Genomic DNA, 17,977 nt, shown 5'->3' on the forward strand with positions numbered 1-17,977 from the left:
CATCAATATGGTTATCTACTCCTTAAGATGTACCAGTATTCCAAGTTTGATGTTTGTCAAGCAAAATAAACTTGAGCAGATAAGACTTTGTCTACAAAACAACCGACCGACAGACAGACCGAGAGGTGCAAAACAATATGCCCCCTCTTTTTCAAAGGGGAACATGACAAGTTGATTTGTTTTGTATGTAGATCTCAATGGTCAAAATCTAAAATTTTAACATGATTACATCTTATTACAAACAAATACAAGACGTAGCTAATTGTCTAAAAATTTATACAAATTCATCTGGTTTTCTGGTACTTTATGCATCATAAAAATTGCAAATTATGTATTTGTGTTGCATAATGAAAAATTAAAAGTTGTATGGTCTGAATTTCGACAATTTTCCTACCTGTAAAAACGCTGTTAAATCATCGCACGTACGTATTAATGAGTCTGTACGACATGTCATACATCATTTCACCTGTTTTAACCAGAATTATTTTATCGTAAATCGGTGTTTACAAACAACCGTCATTCGGCCATTTTAAGTAACAGTCACGTGTTCAGTTCAGACTTTTAGATCATCGGCGGTTTTATCTGTGTAAAGCTGAGTATTTTGTTACAACAGTACCGTGCCATAAGTTGAAGAGAAATAAAAATATCAAATACCGCTTAATAATTCGTTGTTTTACGCTCTTTCAGCCTTAAAGTCAGACAGTTGCGTTTGATTTACATGCCTTGTGTTGAGATTTCCCTGACCCGCGTGAGGCTATTTATAGAATGTCTAATTTAAGCGTACCCGCTACTATTTACTTTTTAGATAATTTTCTCGCTGTTTTCTTTTACATGCAAATGTTTTCGAGCATGTAGTTAAGGGAAAGTTAATAACTTTGAAAAATAATTCATCTGCTTTAAAGTAATTATGTACAAAAATAATTCATGAATATCGGATCATACAGCTCTGAAGTACGTGTAATACAATTTATTCTGCTTAAGTTCCGTGGGGATCCGGGTTAGAATAGGCCTCAGTACCCATTGCTTGTTGTAAGAAGCGACCAAATGGGGCGGTCCTTCGGATGAGACCAAAAAAAACCACCCCAAGATCCCGTGTCACAGCAGGTGTCCCTCCCTGCCTGCTCAATGACCATGAGCGCCGAGCATAGGTCTAAATTTTGCAGCCCTTCCCCGGCAACGGTGACGTTTCCATATGAGTGAAAGATTCTTGAGACGGTCATTAAACATTATACAATCAATCAATATTCTGCTTAAACTTTAAATTATCACTTATACGGTACTTGAATTACGGTATATATTATAAGTACAGAATCATTATTATAATCATATGCTAACTTGAATCATGATATTTTTTAATTATATGATAGCATATGTATTATCCATTAAATTAAGTATTTTTTATGAATTGATTAGTTTCTTTAATTGTGTGTGTTTCTTTTCTTTTCCCTCTCTCCGAAACGCACCCGTGATGGTATATAAGCCTATAGAGCCTTAAGTTGTCAACAATGCAACGTATTATGATTTGTTTAATCCAAAAACAAATAATAATTCACTGTTTATTTTAGAAAAACGGCGCCAATTACAGATGTATAAAGGAATAATATTACCAAATAGAGTGTAGGCAGTGACCCATATAAACATTATTTACTCGCAATATTGCCGATTTCATACTCGCTTTCCTCGCTATATTTGGGTATTTACATCGCTATTTGTATGCACTGGTGGCGAAAACATTTAAGACTCGGGGAAATTTGTCAACATCGACTTAAATGTTGCCCATGGTGAATAAATTAGGCCCCTAAAAGCTGAGTTTTTTTTAATAATATCTTACACTACTTTCACAATCAGTTGATCGAAGAAGGGCGCATATGGCATCACTGTACCACATGACTACCTAACTAATTAACAAGACTTTTTGAAATCGGGCCTTAGATTTTAAGTCTGTATTGTGGTTAATTATTGCAATATTTCGGCGAACGAACTATTAGAATTAATTACTATAAGCATACGGAAGATAAAATGCATGTGATTTTGTATACTTTGAAAATATGAGATGAGTTCTTTAATAATATACTTTTTACCTTTTGAATATTCCTTCTGGTTTCTTGGTTCTGCCTTTCTGTGCCAACACTATATATGAGAATATTGTGGGGAAATGATTCTCATCCGAAGGATCATCACCGTGCCAACCAGAAACAAAGTGCTCAGAACACACAACAGTTAATTCAGTGCCTTCAACCTAATTCGACATTTATGTGCATCATTAGGGAATATGTATGTAAAGTCAAAACTACTATATGATCTATATACATGCATGCGGTGAAGTAAATAGTGCTTACTTAACCTCTGTGTATACGATTAAAATTATGAAGCAATCTCCCCTACATAGAATTTGTTAGATGTTGAGAGGACCCGGTTGTATCAACGATTCATCAAATTTAATGTGACATTTACTCTAACGAGTTATTAAATCCTTAAAGTGGCATTAGTTAATGGGTTCATTAAATGCCGTTGTATAAAACCTTTACTAAACTCACATTGATTAACATGACATTAAATATCGAAACACTCATTAAACCAACATTAATTAGTACCAAACCCATAATGTTTACTTCCTGTTTATTACATCGTCTGGGCTGCGTTCAAGATCGTAGCGGCTACGTAGGGCTCGGTAGCGCTACGATTCTGAACGATGTGCTAGGCTAGCCCTACGTAGGGATACCAATATCCAGCCTAGCAGCTAGGCTAGCCGCTACGATCTTGAACGCAGTCCTGCTGTATTTTGATTACGTGCGTTCATACAATCGGAACATCAGTTGTGTTCTGTTGAACGCTTGGTGAGTACAAGATGTATACATATACCATAGACTAGCTATGTAAAAACGGATAACAGTAATGAAAGTGTAAATTTTATTTATATCAGCCGTTGATATATAGTAAACTGACCGTATCAAGAATAATATTTGATTGAGAAATTACATGTATTTTATATTTCCTCTTCTGCACGAGTGAAAATGGTGATTATATTGATTTTTGTTTGAGCTATTTTATTACTAAATACTAATAAACTTACTAATATTGTGTGTCCCTGCAATTTGGGTGGTTGCATGATGTCTGATAATCGGCCTTTAAGGCAATATATGAAGGCAGCGATTAGCATTTATACCCACCGCGTGTGGACGATAGCATGTTTTGCGTCTCACTGTGCATAAGAGTTCCACAAAGGGAAAGAACTATTGGGCAACTCAGAAATTGCGTATTGGCGTTCATAGTGACTACAAGACAGACTTTGACGAAATGTCTGACGACCAAGTAAAAACAAAACAGAAATCGACGGGAAAATCTCGACAGTAGGGTGGCAGGGGACAGGGTTTTTGTTGTTGTTTTTTTGTTGTGTTTTTTGTTTTGTTCTGAAACATGTGGGTATGGGGTATACATCAAAGTCAGATTATTACAAACTAATGAAAAATCATATTTCCCACATTTCCCTTTTATGTCAATACTTGTATTTCATATTGGTGTACTTAATAAATTATTACAATCTATACATTCTGGGGCTGGTGCACAAAATATGCTCCGAGCAGGTGTCTCTTTCTCGCTTTGATTTTCTCTCATTTGGGCTAATCCGCACCACCCACACACCATCAATGTGCCTCGCGAGGAGATTTAGACACTGTGCACAATCAAGAACCCTGTCTGCCCTTCTCATATGGGGTCATCCACCTTCCCTCTCAACTACAGACCTTTTACTGGACCATGCATGTTTTCACCAGAATTTCTTCAGCAACTGACCACGTGTCTAAGTTTCGTATTTGCACCCATCTATATGATAGGAATCATGGTGACACCTATATGTTGTATATCAACTTTTTCAACTACACTTGACATGTTTCCTAAAATTAGTCTATACATTTTTACACATGTAATATCACTTCAAATATGGGGTATTTCCATTTTTTAAGAAAGTTGACCGGACCTATAGTGCGAAACTATTCCCTGTTACCACGCAGAGTATAAGCAACTTTACCGAAAGAATTTCGGCGATATCTCGTCATCTACTTGTGTTTTTCATACCACATGTCCATTGTCCAACAGTTTTATCTGTCGTATTTCACAAGATCCAAACTTTTACTTCCATTGACGGTTTTGCAGACCTTTATTGTTGCCGTATCTGATTGGATTGCGTCATCTTTCTAAAAAGCTAGCCTTATTACTTTCAAAATTAGTATTAATAAAAGTTAATTCTATAATCTTATATCAAAACTAGCTTTTTACCATGAAATGATTTAGTATGACATTTCTTTCAATCAATTTTGTTTTTTTTAAACATGCGTTTTTTGACAAAATTTAAAAAGCTCTTTCATATATTTTCATTCATTGCTAAGAAATGACGTCACTCCTTAAGATTACAGAAGTTGAGGAGCAGGTCTTACGCCTGTATGCGTTTTCATATATATATATATATAGGGTGTCCCAAAACATGCGTTACACTTTTAATCATCTATAACGTTATCAAAACAAAAGCAATTACAAAGATATTTTGTCAACATCTAGTGTATTAATATAAATTTTATTTGACAAAATTTCGGGAAATTCTGTTAAATAGTCAGTTAATTATGACGTCATAATGACGTCATCCCATTTTCAAGATGGAACCTTCATGTGAACAGCTGGCAGAAATTGTCAAACTTTACTATGAGTGTAAATCTGCTACTTTAGTCATTAGAACCATGAGAAAACAACATCCTGGAATAAAAGTGCTCAACAGAATGCTAATTTACAGACTTGTGAGGAAGTTTGAATTTAAAGGCACCACAAATGACACAAGACGCAATTCTGGTATTGGGAGACCAAGGAGTGCCCGTACCAAAGAGAACATTGATGCCATTGATAGAGTTATTACTGAAACTCCACAAAAATCTGTTAGACGGGTATTGCATGAACTGAATGGCACCGTTAGCAAATCTAGTATTCATAGAATGCTCAAATTTGATTTAAAATTGATTCCATACAAGATAAGTGTGATGCAGCATTTAAAAGAGACAGACATTAGAAGTCGTTTAGAGTTTGCCCATTGGATTTTAAGTAGACCCGACTCTGAAAATTTTACAGATGCCATATGGTTTTCCGATGAGGCCCACTTCCATCTTAATAATGTTGTCAATAAACAGAATTTTAGATTCTGGGGTTCGGCGAAACCCAATTTTTATGTGGAAAAACCTCTTCACTGTGAGAAAGTTACTGTATGGGCTGCATTAAATTCAAGCGGAATAATTGGCCCTTTTTTCTTCGAAGACATCGAAGGCGGTGACGGTAAATTCTGAACAATACTTAAAGTTAATAAAATCAAAATTTCTACCAGCTCTTAGACGAAAAGTTGTAAATTTCGATAATGTGTGGTTTCAACAGGACGGTGCTACGCCACACACTGCAGGTTGTGTTCTTCAGTGGCTTGACAACACGTTTGGTGATCAATACATTTCTTATCGTACCGCAAATGTTTGGCCACCGCACTCCCCCGATCTGAACCCCCTTGATTTCTTCTTGTGGGGTTATCTAAAAGACAGAGTGTACCCTCCTTCCCCACAAACAACAAAAGACATAAAAACAGCAATTACACGAGAAATAAGATCAATCCCTGTTGATACATGTAAAGCTGTGGTAAAAAACTTCAGAAATCGTGTTCAAATAATGTTAAAGACAAAGGGACGTCATTTGGAACATATGTTGTAAAATGACATATATTATTCTGAAGAAAGTTTTTGTTGATTAACAAGGAAGCTGTGACAAATGTATGCATTGACAAAAAATTTAAATCCTTTTTGATATATGTTGTAAATTTCATAATTGTAACTTAAGGTATTAAAATTTTATAACAGTTTAAAAGTGTAACATATGTTTTGGATCACCCTGTATATATATATATATATATATATATATATATATATATATATATATATAATCCAAATAGAAAGAGTTGATATCACACAGTCAAAATAATTCAATAATAAAAAATTAAAAAAAGCAGGAAAATATACAGTTCCAAAATATATTTTGGAACTGTATATTTTCATGCTTTTTTTTTTTTATTGAATTATATATATATATATATATATATATATATATATATATATATATATATATATTACTATTACACATTGTATTTACCTGGGGTTCCGTGGACAGTGTATGTGACGTATTAGTTGTATGCCCAATAATGGGTTCATTTTGTCGATTGACTCTTTACGGAAACGGTATTGTCTCCGAATTTCCTCATCAGTCGCAACTTGGAGTGAAAATCGCCCTCGGAACATTCAATCGTTTCGTCGTCTGCCCAACCGACCAACCGTTATGTTAGCTGTCATATTCAATGCCCATATACATAAAAATATGTAACGCAATTGCTGTAAAAAAAAAAAAAGGATTGTGACGTCATATTTAGCGTCGGTGTTTAGCAAAGATATAAACTTAGGAGACCAAACATACTTCCAAACATTCATCAAAGCCCCATACGACCCGAAAACCTACAGCTTCAAATGATTCCGTTTATTGACGTAGCCATGTTCGGTAGCCCGTCAAATCGAACCCTACTCGGACTATTTTTTAAAGAATAATGTTTATGTGAACAAATATCCCCACAAATATTTTTAGCTGAATATTTTGGATGAAATCAGTCAAACATCTTCAGGTAATTTGAATTCAAGTTTGTTCAATTCAGTGGTCTACGGGTAGGGTGAGGCCACAATAAATCAAAATTTTATATGGAAATATACAGGGAATTAATTCGAACAAAATATTTTCAAGAGTAGCAGGGCCTCACTAAATAACATCAAAGTGCAAACGTTCCGACGTAGTGAGGGTTCAAGTTTTTTTTTTAAATTCAGGTTATTTTGAAATAGGATGTATCAAAAACACAATGCATGTATACAAGAGAGAAAATCTTCTGAACTTCTCCAGAACAGCAAGGTCATGTTAGTCACACTGGTATCGAGGCAGCCCCATGTTGCGTGAATTCAAGTTCGGTTCTATCGTGACCCTTTGGGGTTAGGTTGTGGCCGCAATATCGAGTCAAAATTTTTATGGGAATAAACATAGAAAAAAATATTTAAAAAATCACTACGGCAGAACAAGAGCAGGGCCAAGGTGACTCAAGTAAGCGATGCGGTCCATGAGCCTCTTGTTATTTCAATGAAATAAATCCCTCACAGAAACCATTTTCATGAATGTCATATCACTGATCATAACAGATGAACATTTAAATACAGGGGTGGTAGAAATCCTGACCACAGGGAAAACATCAGAAACGTTATGTAATTTGTTGACCGGACATGAAATATAATACACATGATGAAAACTTAGCAGACGAATTGACCACGACTCCATTGCTCGAGTTGATACGATGAGTTCTTGGAAACCTATCTGCCAGTGTCTGATTGTTGGAAACCTATCTGCCAGTGTCTGATTGTTGGAAACCTATTTGCCAGTCTCTGATTGTTGGAAACCTATCTGCCAATGTCTGATTGTTGGAAACCTATCTGCCAGTCTCTGATTGTTGGAAATGTGTATCCTACATTTACATGACTAAAGTGCAGTGGAAGCTCTTCAGAGAACAATATTACGTTGGCCTTAGGATAAAGCTAAAACAAAAATGTGCATGCATTAGCTATTTTAATATCATTAATATTAAAGGAAATCAATAAATCTCTACCTTTTGTCTCAGGTATGATTTTGAAATCGTACAAGTGTAAACTAACTCATGATACAGATGTTTATAATATTTAAACTATGTAGCATCCAACGTATTTTTCATATTCATCATAATCTTTGAAGAACGTCGATTACAGATAGTTTTAAACTATTATCGTGGTTATTGCAGATGACCGTTTGTTTAATCGACCATCATATACTGCTATACATAGCGTCCTTGATGTTATTGAAAGTGGAAAGTCACAAGGGTTAACGTGTAAATCTAAAACCAATTATAGTTAGACTCTCAAATTTTGCTTTAAATCATTTAAATCATTTCACAACAATCAAAATATACTAAAACCCAATTTTTCAAAATTTTGTCATTAAGACCCCTTTTTATAGAGAGCGGTCCATATAAATTATGTTTGTGAACCCAATGCCCTGACGGCTTTAAAAAAGAGATGAAATCATTTTTCTGAAGCCCAGAAGTATTTTTTTCTCGAAAGCAATTTGAAATTAATATGTTCTGGTTTCCTTGGAAAATGAGATCTTCCTATGTGTGAATTAGACTTCTGGTTGGAGCGACCACCTATCGCTGGAGTGCTACTGAAGAGTAACGGTGCTCAACTATTATTGCTGAAATACAGTGTACAGGCCACATCGTCTATTGATGTCGATCACATGGACTATTGCACGTCAGATGAATAAATCCATATACAGCGTACATAACGTTAATGTTGAATATAATGACTACTGGATGTTGAAGTATAAACCCGTCTACAAAGGTAAGCTGAATTCTCTTTATCTTTCTGTTGTACACATGTAATACCTACCGGTGTTTAGGCTATGTGATGTGTAAATTTTGTTTGACTAGGCAGTTTAAATTGATACATAAATTTTTATTGCAAGATTCGTCAAAATTTCTTTTTTCTTTTTTTTTAACGTTCAGTTTTTACGACTAAAGAATTATTTCCATATCAGTGAACGCACTTGTATCGAATTTTTTTTTACAAAAATTAGATGTTTAGATAAACCCCTGTCACAATAATAACACAGGAAGTATAATTTTATGTTCAGTTAATCTTCTTCCCCTCAAGGACTGATCTACACCGACATGCTAACAGACTGGTGGCTTTGTGATTAAGTACAATGTACTTATAATCATAATGTACTTATATTAGTAATACTGAGTATACCGTTGAAAGTATTAATAAACTATGAGATTGAACCATGGGCCACTCTTGACGAGCTTGGGAACTCTAGATTATATTCTAGAGACTCTCCTCTCACCCCTTTCTTTCCTCTCACGTAATTTTCAGCAGCCGAGTGGTTTTAATTTATTCGGATTTTCTCATACCTCAATTGAAATTAGCTGCCGGTAGAATTTTAGCTAATTTTACTCTGTACAAATTCACAGTGAAGTGGATGCCATTCATTAGTTCGCTATGATAATAAACCTTCCTTGACTCTATTACACTTCCTAGTGAGCAACAGCGCCTCAGATCAACAGGGTAATTTTTGTTGGGGTGTAGAAGACTGTACAATTTGAAAAAATCTGCATAACCATAATCAGATTGTATGCGTGAAATCTACTTCTGTGCGGCTTTCTTAGACGTACAAAAAGTAACGCATTGAAACCCAACATCAAGCTACATTGTTTAAAGCACAGAGGCATGCAATATGACGATACTTCTATTCATTTTGAATGCGGAATATGTTTGGGAAAGATCTGTGGTAATGAGAATATATTGCAAATTTAAATGGACTTCCGGATATCCAATATTTTTGAAAATGTAGAAAAAAAAAGGTCCACGGACCACATCGCTCACACGAGCAATGTAGAATTATACACTCCCATAATAGAAATCATTACTTGCATATCATTTTCATAAATTGTGTCCTTGTGGCTGTTGAGGCGATTTTCAATTACTTTCATACATTTTATTATTTAAGAACTTTCAAATCACTTTTACGGCTGCGTCCTGGTTCATATAAAACAAAACACATCTACAAATCAGTCCTACATTTCAATTTGACTACACTCTTTGGAGGATATAGGTATTTGTAGGCATGGATTTCTTTCTCCCGGGCCATACTCATATCCAGTGATAATGGACTTACTATTTACTATCAATTTAATATTGAAATCTGTTCCATTCGAAAAAATGTGGATTTCGGAAAGGGAAGGATGGAGGGGGGGTTCATGTACTCAAGCACATTTTATTTATTTCTATGTTAAACTGTAGAGACCCCGCCCCCGCCTTCAAGATCTTTTGAACAAACTTGTATCTAAACTATATAAAGATGCTTTCATGTCATAGTCTGACAAAACGTACTCTCGAGAAGATCTCGTGTATTCCTGTGTAAATCTACGTTACAAGAATATTCTTCTGTATGTGCTTGAATCTAGGCTTTACATGAATCTACTTCGGCTTAAAAAATTGTACCTTTGTGCTTCTTTCAAGTGAATAATGAATTTAATTTACATCTGCAAGTTTAAAAACAGTAGGTTCAGAGGGCCTTAATAGTCACTTTAACATCCACAGCAAGGTATCAAGTATTTCAAATGGCAAAAATGTCACCCTTGCTTAGCTACATGGTGAATTCTATAAAATGATAGCGTGATTTAATGATATACACACGTCAAACACATTGTAAGAATCACTGAAAAATCCAGAAGAAAGCTCAACTTTCTTTTTCATGGTGGTTTGATTTAAAACTGTGCATTATTGGATTACTATTGCATGCAAGTTCAACTACACAGGTGATGCTGTCATTCCACCACAATCACGATCATTCCTTCCAGTGCATAATCATTTAAGATATCATTCAGTCTTCGCGGATTATAAAGTGTAGATTTCCCAGGTTAGGTTAAATCGTTAAACACATAGGTAAAAATTATCTTCGTTCCTTAAATATCTCACCTAGGTTATCCAAAACAGATAAAACAATTTTGCACACACTCCTCCAGACCGAAACTTCTCCCCAATGAATATGAAATCTAAAACATTTGTAGACAAATTTGTACTTTCTCTGAATTTGCATTTAGTTTAAATCAGATTTCAGAATTCAGTTTTCATTCAACATTAGAAGTATTGGGATTTTATAACACCAATCATAGACATTGACAGTAATACACTCTTGGTCCCATACTAACACCTAAACTTCTATTCCTGAGATCATGAAATCTAAAATTAGACAGGTTTATGGTTATGTTCATGGTCGTTTACATTAATTAATACTTGCAGAAAAGAGGTAGATCTTTAAACATTAAGGGATTAATATCATTTCACAAATGTGGCCCTGCCCTGGAGTCCGGTCCCAAAGTGCATCGAGTGTCAACAAATTTACGATTTTGGCAAAGCTTCCTGGTCTTCCTGAAAATGCAGTCAGTTTTTAGTTGGTGTCAACAGAAGGAAAGAGGCAGAGTTTTAAACATTACAGACTTGAACACTTTATACCCATTTTTAGCCCCATCCTAGAGACTGAACCCCTGCCCAAGGGGTCATGAAATTTATAATTTTAACATTCATATTCTAATACAACTATGATATCACTAAAATACCACATTTCTGAAAACGGAAGCGCGGTTCTGCATTTACATTTGATTGTGACATAGGCCGAGTATAGATCAGGGGTATATTGATAGAATCTTTCCTTAAAATATGCGGAACTAGAGAAGAAGGGTTTTGGGGGGAGGGGTTAAATTAGTTAAATTTTGACCTACCCCTATAGCTCCTAAAGTTTAAAAGTCATAAAATGTACCACTCCCCAAAGAGGTTTTATACCAATTTAATAAAAATTAATTAAGTAGTTATCAAGAAGTCACAATGGGCAATTGTTAACAGACGACGGACGATGGATGGGGAGAGCCTTGGGTGATCTGAAAATTCAATCTACAAGGAAGATAAAATGTCAGAGAGAAACTGAACGCTTGTATGTTGTCTCTCACTCACAATGCTCTCCATCCTACTGAATTTTTAAACACGATGTAAACCTAGCATTGCAATATACGAGAACAGTGTCCGATCAGGTATGGAATTAAATTTTACACTCTTCAATTGGCGATAAATAATTCATTTGAAACCGTTTCTGTTTCAAGCTGCAGAAAAATTCTCAATATTACCGGGTACGTAAATATTGCAAAGTTGGACATAGAAACTTTCATCACGATTATCCTAGAAATAATCCACAATCCTGCAAACAGCATTTAGATTTTATTTAATCCATTGTAATCTATTAAATAACTTCGAATTAGTTTGAAGTGTTCATTTAAAAGGAGTAGAAAAGCAAAAAGTATTTGTTTACACTTCCTGTCACTTGCATAATCGAAAACAATGGCTCAGACTTATTTTTCTTCCGTTTTTATTTATACTTAGTGGATCATTTATCTTGTGTACTTGCAGATGATGTTGTTTTGGCGGGCCGGATATCCGTAAGCATACTGTCATAAGAGAACGAGAAACATTCTAAAAATGAATCTCTCCAACTGGACACATTTACTTGTGCAGCATAAAAATGAATCGGTCAGCCGAATGGCGTCCATGGCTGTCCCTTCGGTCATGTTCGCGGCTGGGGTGTTTGGAAACAGTTTGGCTCTTGTTGTGTTGTATAATTCTCGTAAAGAACAAAAACAGTCGGTGTTTTATCGTCTAGTTGGGGCTTTGGCCATAACAGACCTTTTTGGAACATGTGCTACATCGCCCGTCACTCTAGTTGTGTATGCCAATGGACTAGAATGGCAGGGCGGACAACCGCTGTGTAACTACGCTTCCTTCATGATGATATTTGCGGGACTCTCGAGCATCTTTACCCTGGCCGCGATGGCTCTAGACAGATACCTAGCTCTAAACCGTCCATATTTCTACAGCTCCCATGTAAATCCTTCTCGTGTGAAGTTCTTGTTCCCAGTTTTAATGACAGCCGCCCTAATCATGGGTTGCCTTCCTTTGATTGGGATCGGGAAGAACGTCCATCACTTCCCAGGGACCTGGTGTTTCTTTGATTATTATGGGACCACTCCCAGAATTCAGACGTTCGCCTACCTCTACAGCTTGCTGGGACTTACGGCTCTAACTTTCATTGTTATTTTAAACTCTGTGGTTCTCAGAACTGTCTGGTCCCTCCACCGGAAGGCCTGCGAGATTCAGATGGTGGTTTTCCTGATCGGGATTCTAACCGTCGTCAGTGTGTGCTGGGCGCCACTTATGGTAAGACTTTTGGGCACTTGCATTGTTCAAAGAATGAACATAATTTCTAAACTATAACTTGATTTCACTTGTAAAACGCAATTTGATTGATCTGTAACCGTTTGATTTGCTCAACATTCTTTAAATCGTATAAACTGAGTTGACTTTCGGTCGCGCCATACGACGTCCTATGAATGACGTCACATTGTGTTTGGCGGTTCCTCCGTTTCCCTTTTGTTGCTACGACAATACATTGCTGTGTCATCTAAAATTAATTTTTCCTCATAATTATTCGTTCTATCCTAAAGCTTAAAATTACTTTAAATGATATGAAGTAAGTTGGGGAAGTTGAAACTTTATAAAATGGATATTGCATTGGTTTTACAAGATTTTTTCTCCTTCTATTACATCGAGGTATTATGTTTAATCCAATGACCTTTAATGACAATCTTTAAATCAATTATCAAAAACTTTACCACTATTTAGGTGTCATAAGCTACGTTGGAGGGTTTTGATATTTACGGTGTATAATCCCTCGACATCGAATGGCAGTACACCCAATGGTGAATCAAATTAAGGTTCATACTCAAATGTTTACATTTCTTATATTATTTACAAATTGCAATGTTAGCAATGCGCGTATGAATAATGATAAATATAGTATGTCTATTGTGAAGGCTGGGAATTTCGACAGAAGTAGAATGTAAATGTAAAAAAAGTAAATATCATTTTTTTTAAAAATACATGAAGGCATGAACTGCGACATGAAACATTGCAGTTCATACCCTCATGTATTTAAAAAAAAAAAGATATTTATTTCTTGAATATTTACACTCACCCGTTTTCTCCTTAACAATCTTACAAACTTTTAAGGCTAATCACTACGTAAGAATATACTTGACCTAATCTACATTTAGGAAACAGTCACTCAATTTTATTCATTGAAATACAATTGAAATATGAATACAAGAACTGTCTTTTAGTTTTTGAAAGTACATGTATATGACAGGATATATCTCGAGCCTCTTGGATTCGGTATACATTTCACGGAACTTTAACGCGCTCCGTTCAATATGCCGATGTTAAGAGGCTCAATGTTTCTCATCTCACTTACTAGTACGTTCAAAAACTGAAAGATATTTCTTACGTAATAGTATATTACATTTCTTTTCCAGATACGAGTGTTTTTGATACAAACGGGCCTCAAACAGAAGGACGTGATCCAGGATTTAGTATTCATTAGAATGGCTTCATTCAACCAGATACTGGACCCATGGGTGTACATTCTATTCCGTAAAACTTTTCTCACCAGACTAATTCAGTTCACCAAAGTTCATTTGTGTTTATCGAAAAAAGAATTCGATCCCAAACAATCTGGCGGGCAAGATCGCGAAGAGATAAAACGACTGAGGCATGCAAAGGTAGATCAACAATTTAACAGCAAGGCAGACGAACCATTCTGCAATGAATCCACGGGGGAGGCAACGGAGATTGTTAATTGTCGGAATTAGGGACATTTAATGACTCGGGAATATAAAACAAGCACCCAATGGAAACTCAGGTAGAATGCAGTTGCACCAAACGTACCTCAATCGGTTATTACCACATCTGTGTTCAAGTGAGAGGAAACATTGCAACAGTGTTTGTATAAATGAATAAAAATAATTTTGGATAGTTGACATAAAAGGTTTGTGGATTTGACTGCGATCGGAATCAATTTTACAATCGGGTCCGCTGTATTGTCATTACTATCAGATTCTCCGTGAAATAAAGGACGGGTTAATTGTTTACTGAGCAACAGATTGTCATTTTCACTATACGCGTAATTTCTGTGATATTAGAGACTCCGCAGGTAACAGATTCAGCTCCTAAGATGCAACAAAGCAAAGAATACATCTATACTGTGAGTCGCGACAGGTTGCACACTGCTCAATAAGTCTATCAAACATTCCCGTACACTGCGCTGTTCAAATGTTCCGCTATGGCGTCATACAAGTAGCTGTACTGCTCCTAAAAATTCAATAACACGAATTACTGTTAGTAATTTAAAATAAATAGAATTAGATTAATAGATTCATGTATAGAGAAATCGATTTATGCATGTACATAATGATATGAATTAACTTACAATGTTTTGAATAAACTGCGGTCTTCGGATTTGGAGTTTCCGCACGGTGTGGAAAACGTCGACTTTACCCTCAATCTTGATACGGTCCAGGAGAAGACTTAGAGCACAAAACACACCGCTGCATTTGGCACCATCCCTAATAAAACGATAAAATTTCAGAATTTTGTTACTGGAAAAAATACAACAAAACACATTAATCTAGCAATCTAACAAAATAGCAAATTCAAACATTGAAGCCAACTTTCTGTTGAATAATATTCATAATGAAAATGTTCATCATGATAAAATGTTTGAAAAGATTCGCCCGCAATCTTGGAAATTACAAGTATTGTGAATATTTGTATCTTGGCATAAAACAATACTCAGATTGTTTTGGTCCCTTTTCATCATTCTTACAGCACAAATTGTTTTTAAAAATACATGTATTCATGATATTACATGTATATTGTTGAATAACACGCAATCAGCGGGGAAATGATAATTTTTATTCACTGGTCACTTGTTGTATCAACTTAAAGTTTTACTGGTCAATTGATAACTCTTACTGTCCCTTTGGACCAGTGGATATGAAAACGACTGATCCAAATTCTATAAAATGATAATTAACCACTTTCATGATTAGGCCTTACATCTTGTTTATTCAAACTAGCATGAACAGCCAGGTTTAACAATCTTATTAATCTTATCATTTTCACTTAAATTTAGGAAAAGGTCAGTGTCATCTTCATTTGTAGAAGTGTAGTGCCACAGGATTATGAGAGCATCACAACTTAGACAGATAATTCTAGGAAACTTGCGGCTGAAGATATACTGACTGGGAACCCCTCCTGTGGCTTGTACCTTTGTGTGAAGTAAAGAGGAGTCATCCGAGGATTGCCCATTGTATAAACTCGTTTTTAGAATCAATCGTGAATTGATCTACATTGTGTTTCTTCATAGTACGATTTAACAAAAGTGAAATAAAAATATCAAGAAACAGCATTAATTCGATTCATTCATTTCGCAAATATCAAAAACTCCATATATTGACACAAAAAGTAGTACATATTTTTTGTTCAATCCATCATTTATTCGAAGTATCAATATATTCGTGTTATTAATAATTTCCATTGATATAATATGACACCAATAGATAGGGAAATAGTACTCCATGTATAACCTCTGATTGAGGATTTGTCGAAGTCTCATTAACTGCAAATCGAAATATCGTACTTATTGAGACAGGAAGAAACTTATATTTTTATGATCAATGGACTGCTTACTTGCAAATGACCAGAACGCGACTTGTGGATTCCACTGTCTGTTGGACCTCCTTTATAACAGATAACATCGCCGGCAGAGATTGTGGAGTTTCGCGATCCGCTGGCCAGCCGTTCAGGTGAAATGAGGTAACACCCCTTGTTTCTCCTGATCCCTTTAAAGAACAACAAAAATACTGTTTATTGCATGCATCATTTTCAAAGATAAATAAAATTATACATTTAACTGTTCTTGAAAAAGAGGCCCATGGGTTCAACTGGGCTACTGCATTTCTCCTTCGTAAGACATTTTAAAATCCTAATTATGCCCTCTCTTATGATCGCATCTTCAACCCAAGGGTCATACTCGTAGTATGAACAAACTTGAAACTTTACCAAGTGAAGATGCTTGCCTGTTACTTTCACAAAAGACTTTAAAGAATTTTCCTATAAATTCCTATGAAAAACTGAAAACCCCATCTTGCACCACTTCCGGCTTCGAGACTTATCATTGCAAGATATGGATTCGCTTTAGTCCGGTGGCTCATGAGAAAAAGATTTTTGAAAAAACCATCGTATGGGCCATATCGTTCACCTGAATCACTTTGGCCCATATTTAAAAAAATTTCGCATATAAAACTTTGATCCCTATTATGGTTCGAACCTACCCCCAGGGGCATGGTTTTTACAAACTTAAATATGTACTATGTTAGAAAGCTTTCATATAAATGTAAATTTTTCTAGTCCAGTGGTTCTTGAGAAGATTTTTAAAGACTTTCCCTATATATTTGTATGCAAAACTTTGATCCCCTATTGTGGCCCCACCCTACCCCCGGGGACCGTGATGTTAACAAACTTAAATCTGCACTATGTCAGGAAGCATAAATGTAAATTTGTACTTTCCTGGCTCAGTGGATTTTAAAAGATTTTCCCTATATATCTGCATGCAAATCTTCTATCCTCTATTGTGGTCCCACCCTACCCCGGGGGTCATGATTTTTACAAACTTGAATCTGCACTATATGACGAAGATTTCATATGAATTTCAGCTCTTCTGGCCAAGTGGTTCTTAAGTAGATTTTTAAATGACCCCACCCTATTTTTGTGATTATCTCCCCCTTTGAAGGGGGCATGGCCCTTCATTTGAACAAACTTAAATTCCCTCCACCAAATGATGCTTTGTGCTAAATTTGGTTAAAATTGGCCCAGTGTAGAAGAAGATGAAAATGTGAAAAGTTCACGACAACAACGACGGACAACGGACAAATTTTTATCAGAAAAGTTCACTTGAGTCTTGGCTCAGGTGAGCTAAATAATAATAATAAAAAACAGACTATAGGAACTCTTCAATATCGGGAGATAAACAATTACGCCGTGTGAATCTTCATTTGAACGGAAAATTTAGTGATTGTTTTTATTTAGGAATGTTCATGCCTAGATGGTAAGCAATGCATAGTTAAATCATTTTAACAGTCAAATCATTTATTTCAAGCCAACGAACGCGTCTCTTAAGTGCACACAAATGTGAATTTCCAGACATGAATCATGATTGAAGAACTGCGACGAGATTCGGCGACGGCGTCAGTCCAAATATCCAGCCGAGCTGAATCTCAGCCGATATCACAGTATATCTAAGGAAAAAAAACACCTTGTAATAGATTAACATTAAATCCAGAAAGGTTTCCACATCTAGGCCCCCGTGCCCAATTTTCAGTATTTATGTTAGATCCGCT

General features: G+C 35.7%; 2 protein-coding genes across 6 annotated transcripts in view; one reads left to right on the forward strand and one right to left on the reverse strand.

The window, feature by feature from the left end:
- The first annotated feature begins 8,285 nt into the window (after window positions 1–8,285).
- Window positions 8,286–15,987, forward strand: LOC125670215 (prostaglandin E2 receptor EP4 subtype-like). Of its 5 annotated transcripts, none has more exons than XR_007368134.2 (4): window positions 8,329–8,474; window positions 12,096–12,899; window positions 14,054–14,439; window positions 15,712–15,987. XR_007368134.2 is itself a non-coding variant. In XM_048905264.2 (3 exons), the coding sequence occupies exons 2-3, from the start codon at window positions 12,165–12,167 to the stop codon at window positions 14,387–14,389; spliced, it is 1,071 nt and encodes a 356-aa protein (XP_048761221.1). In that variant the 5' UTR covers window positions 8,286–8,474; window positions 12,096–12,164; the 3' UTR covers window positions 14,390–14,564. The 5 variants fall into 5 exon arrangements, 3 of the variants coding, with proteins under 3 accessions (XP_048761221.1, XP_048761222.1, XP_056017710.1); XR_008802165.1 differs by lacking the exon at window positions 8,329–8,474 and adding an exon at window positions 11,597–11,722; XM_048905264.2 differs by lacking the exon at window positions 15,712–15,987 and having other exon boundaries at window positions 8,286–8,474; window positions 14,054–14,564.
- The window catches only part of LOC125670205 (uncharacterized), a 22,826-nt gene continuing 19,358 nt past the window's right edge, over window positions 14,510–17,977 (reverse strand). The window contains exons 26-28 of the mRNA XM_056164400.1: window positions 16,269–16,491; window positions 15,007–15,142; window positions 14,510–14,888 (exon numbers count right to left, since the gene is read on the reverse strand). Of these exons, the coding sequence (XP_056020375.1) occupies window positions 14,820–14,888; window positions 15,007–15,142; window positions 16,269–16,491 (428 nt within the window). The 3' untranslated portion in view covers window positions 14,510–14,819. The remainder of the gene's footprint in view (window positions 14,889–15,006; window positions 15,143–16,268; window positions 16,492–17,977) is intronic.

This window comes from Ostrea edulis, chromosome 4 (genome assembly GCF_947568905.1).
Source record: "Ostrea edulis chromosome 4, xbOstEdul1.1, whole genome shotgun sequence".
In the NCBI taxonomy this organism is placed as follows: Eukaryota; Metazoa; Mollusca; class Bivalvia; order Ostreida; family Ostreidae; genus Ostrea; species Ostrea edulis.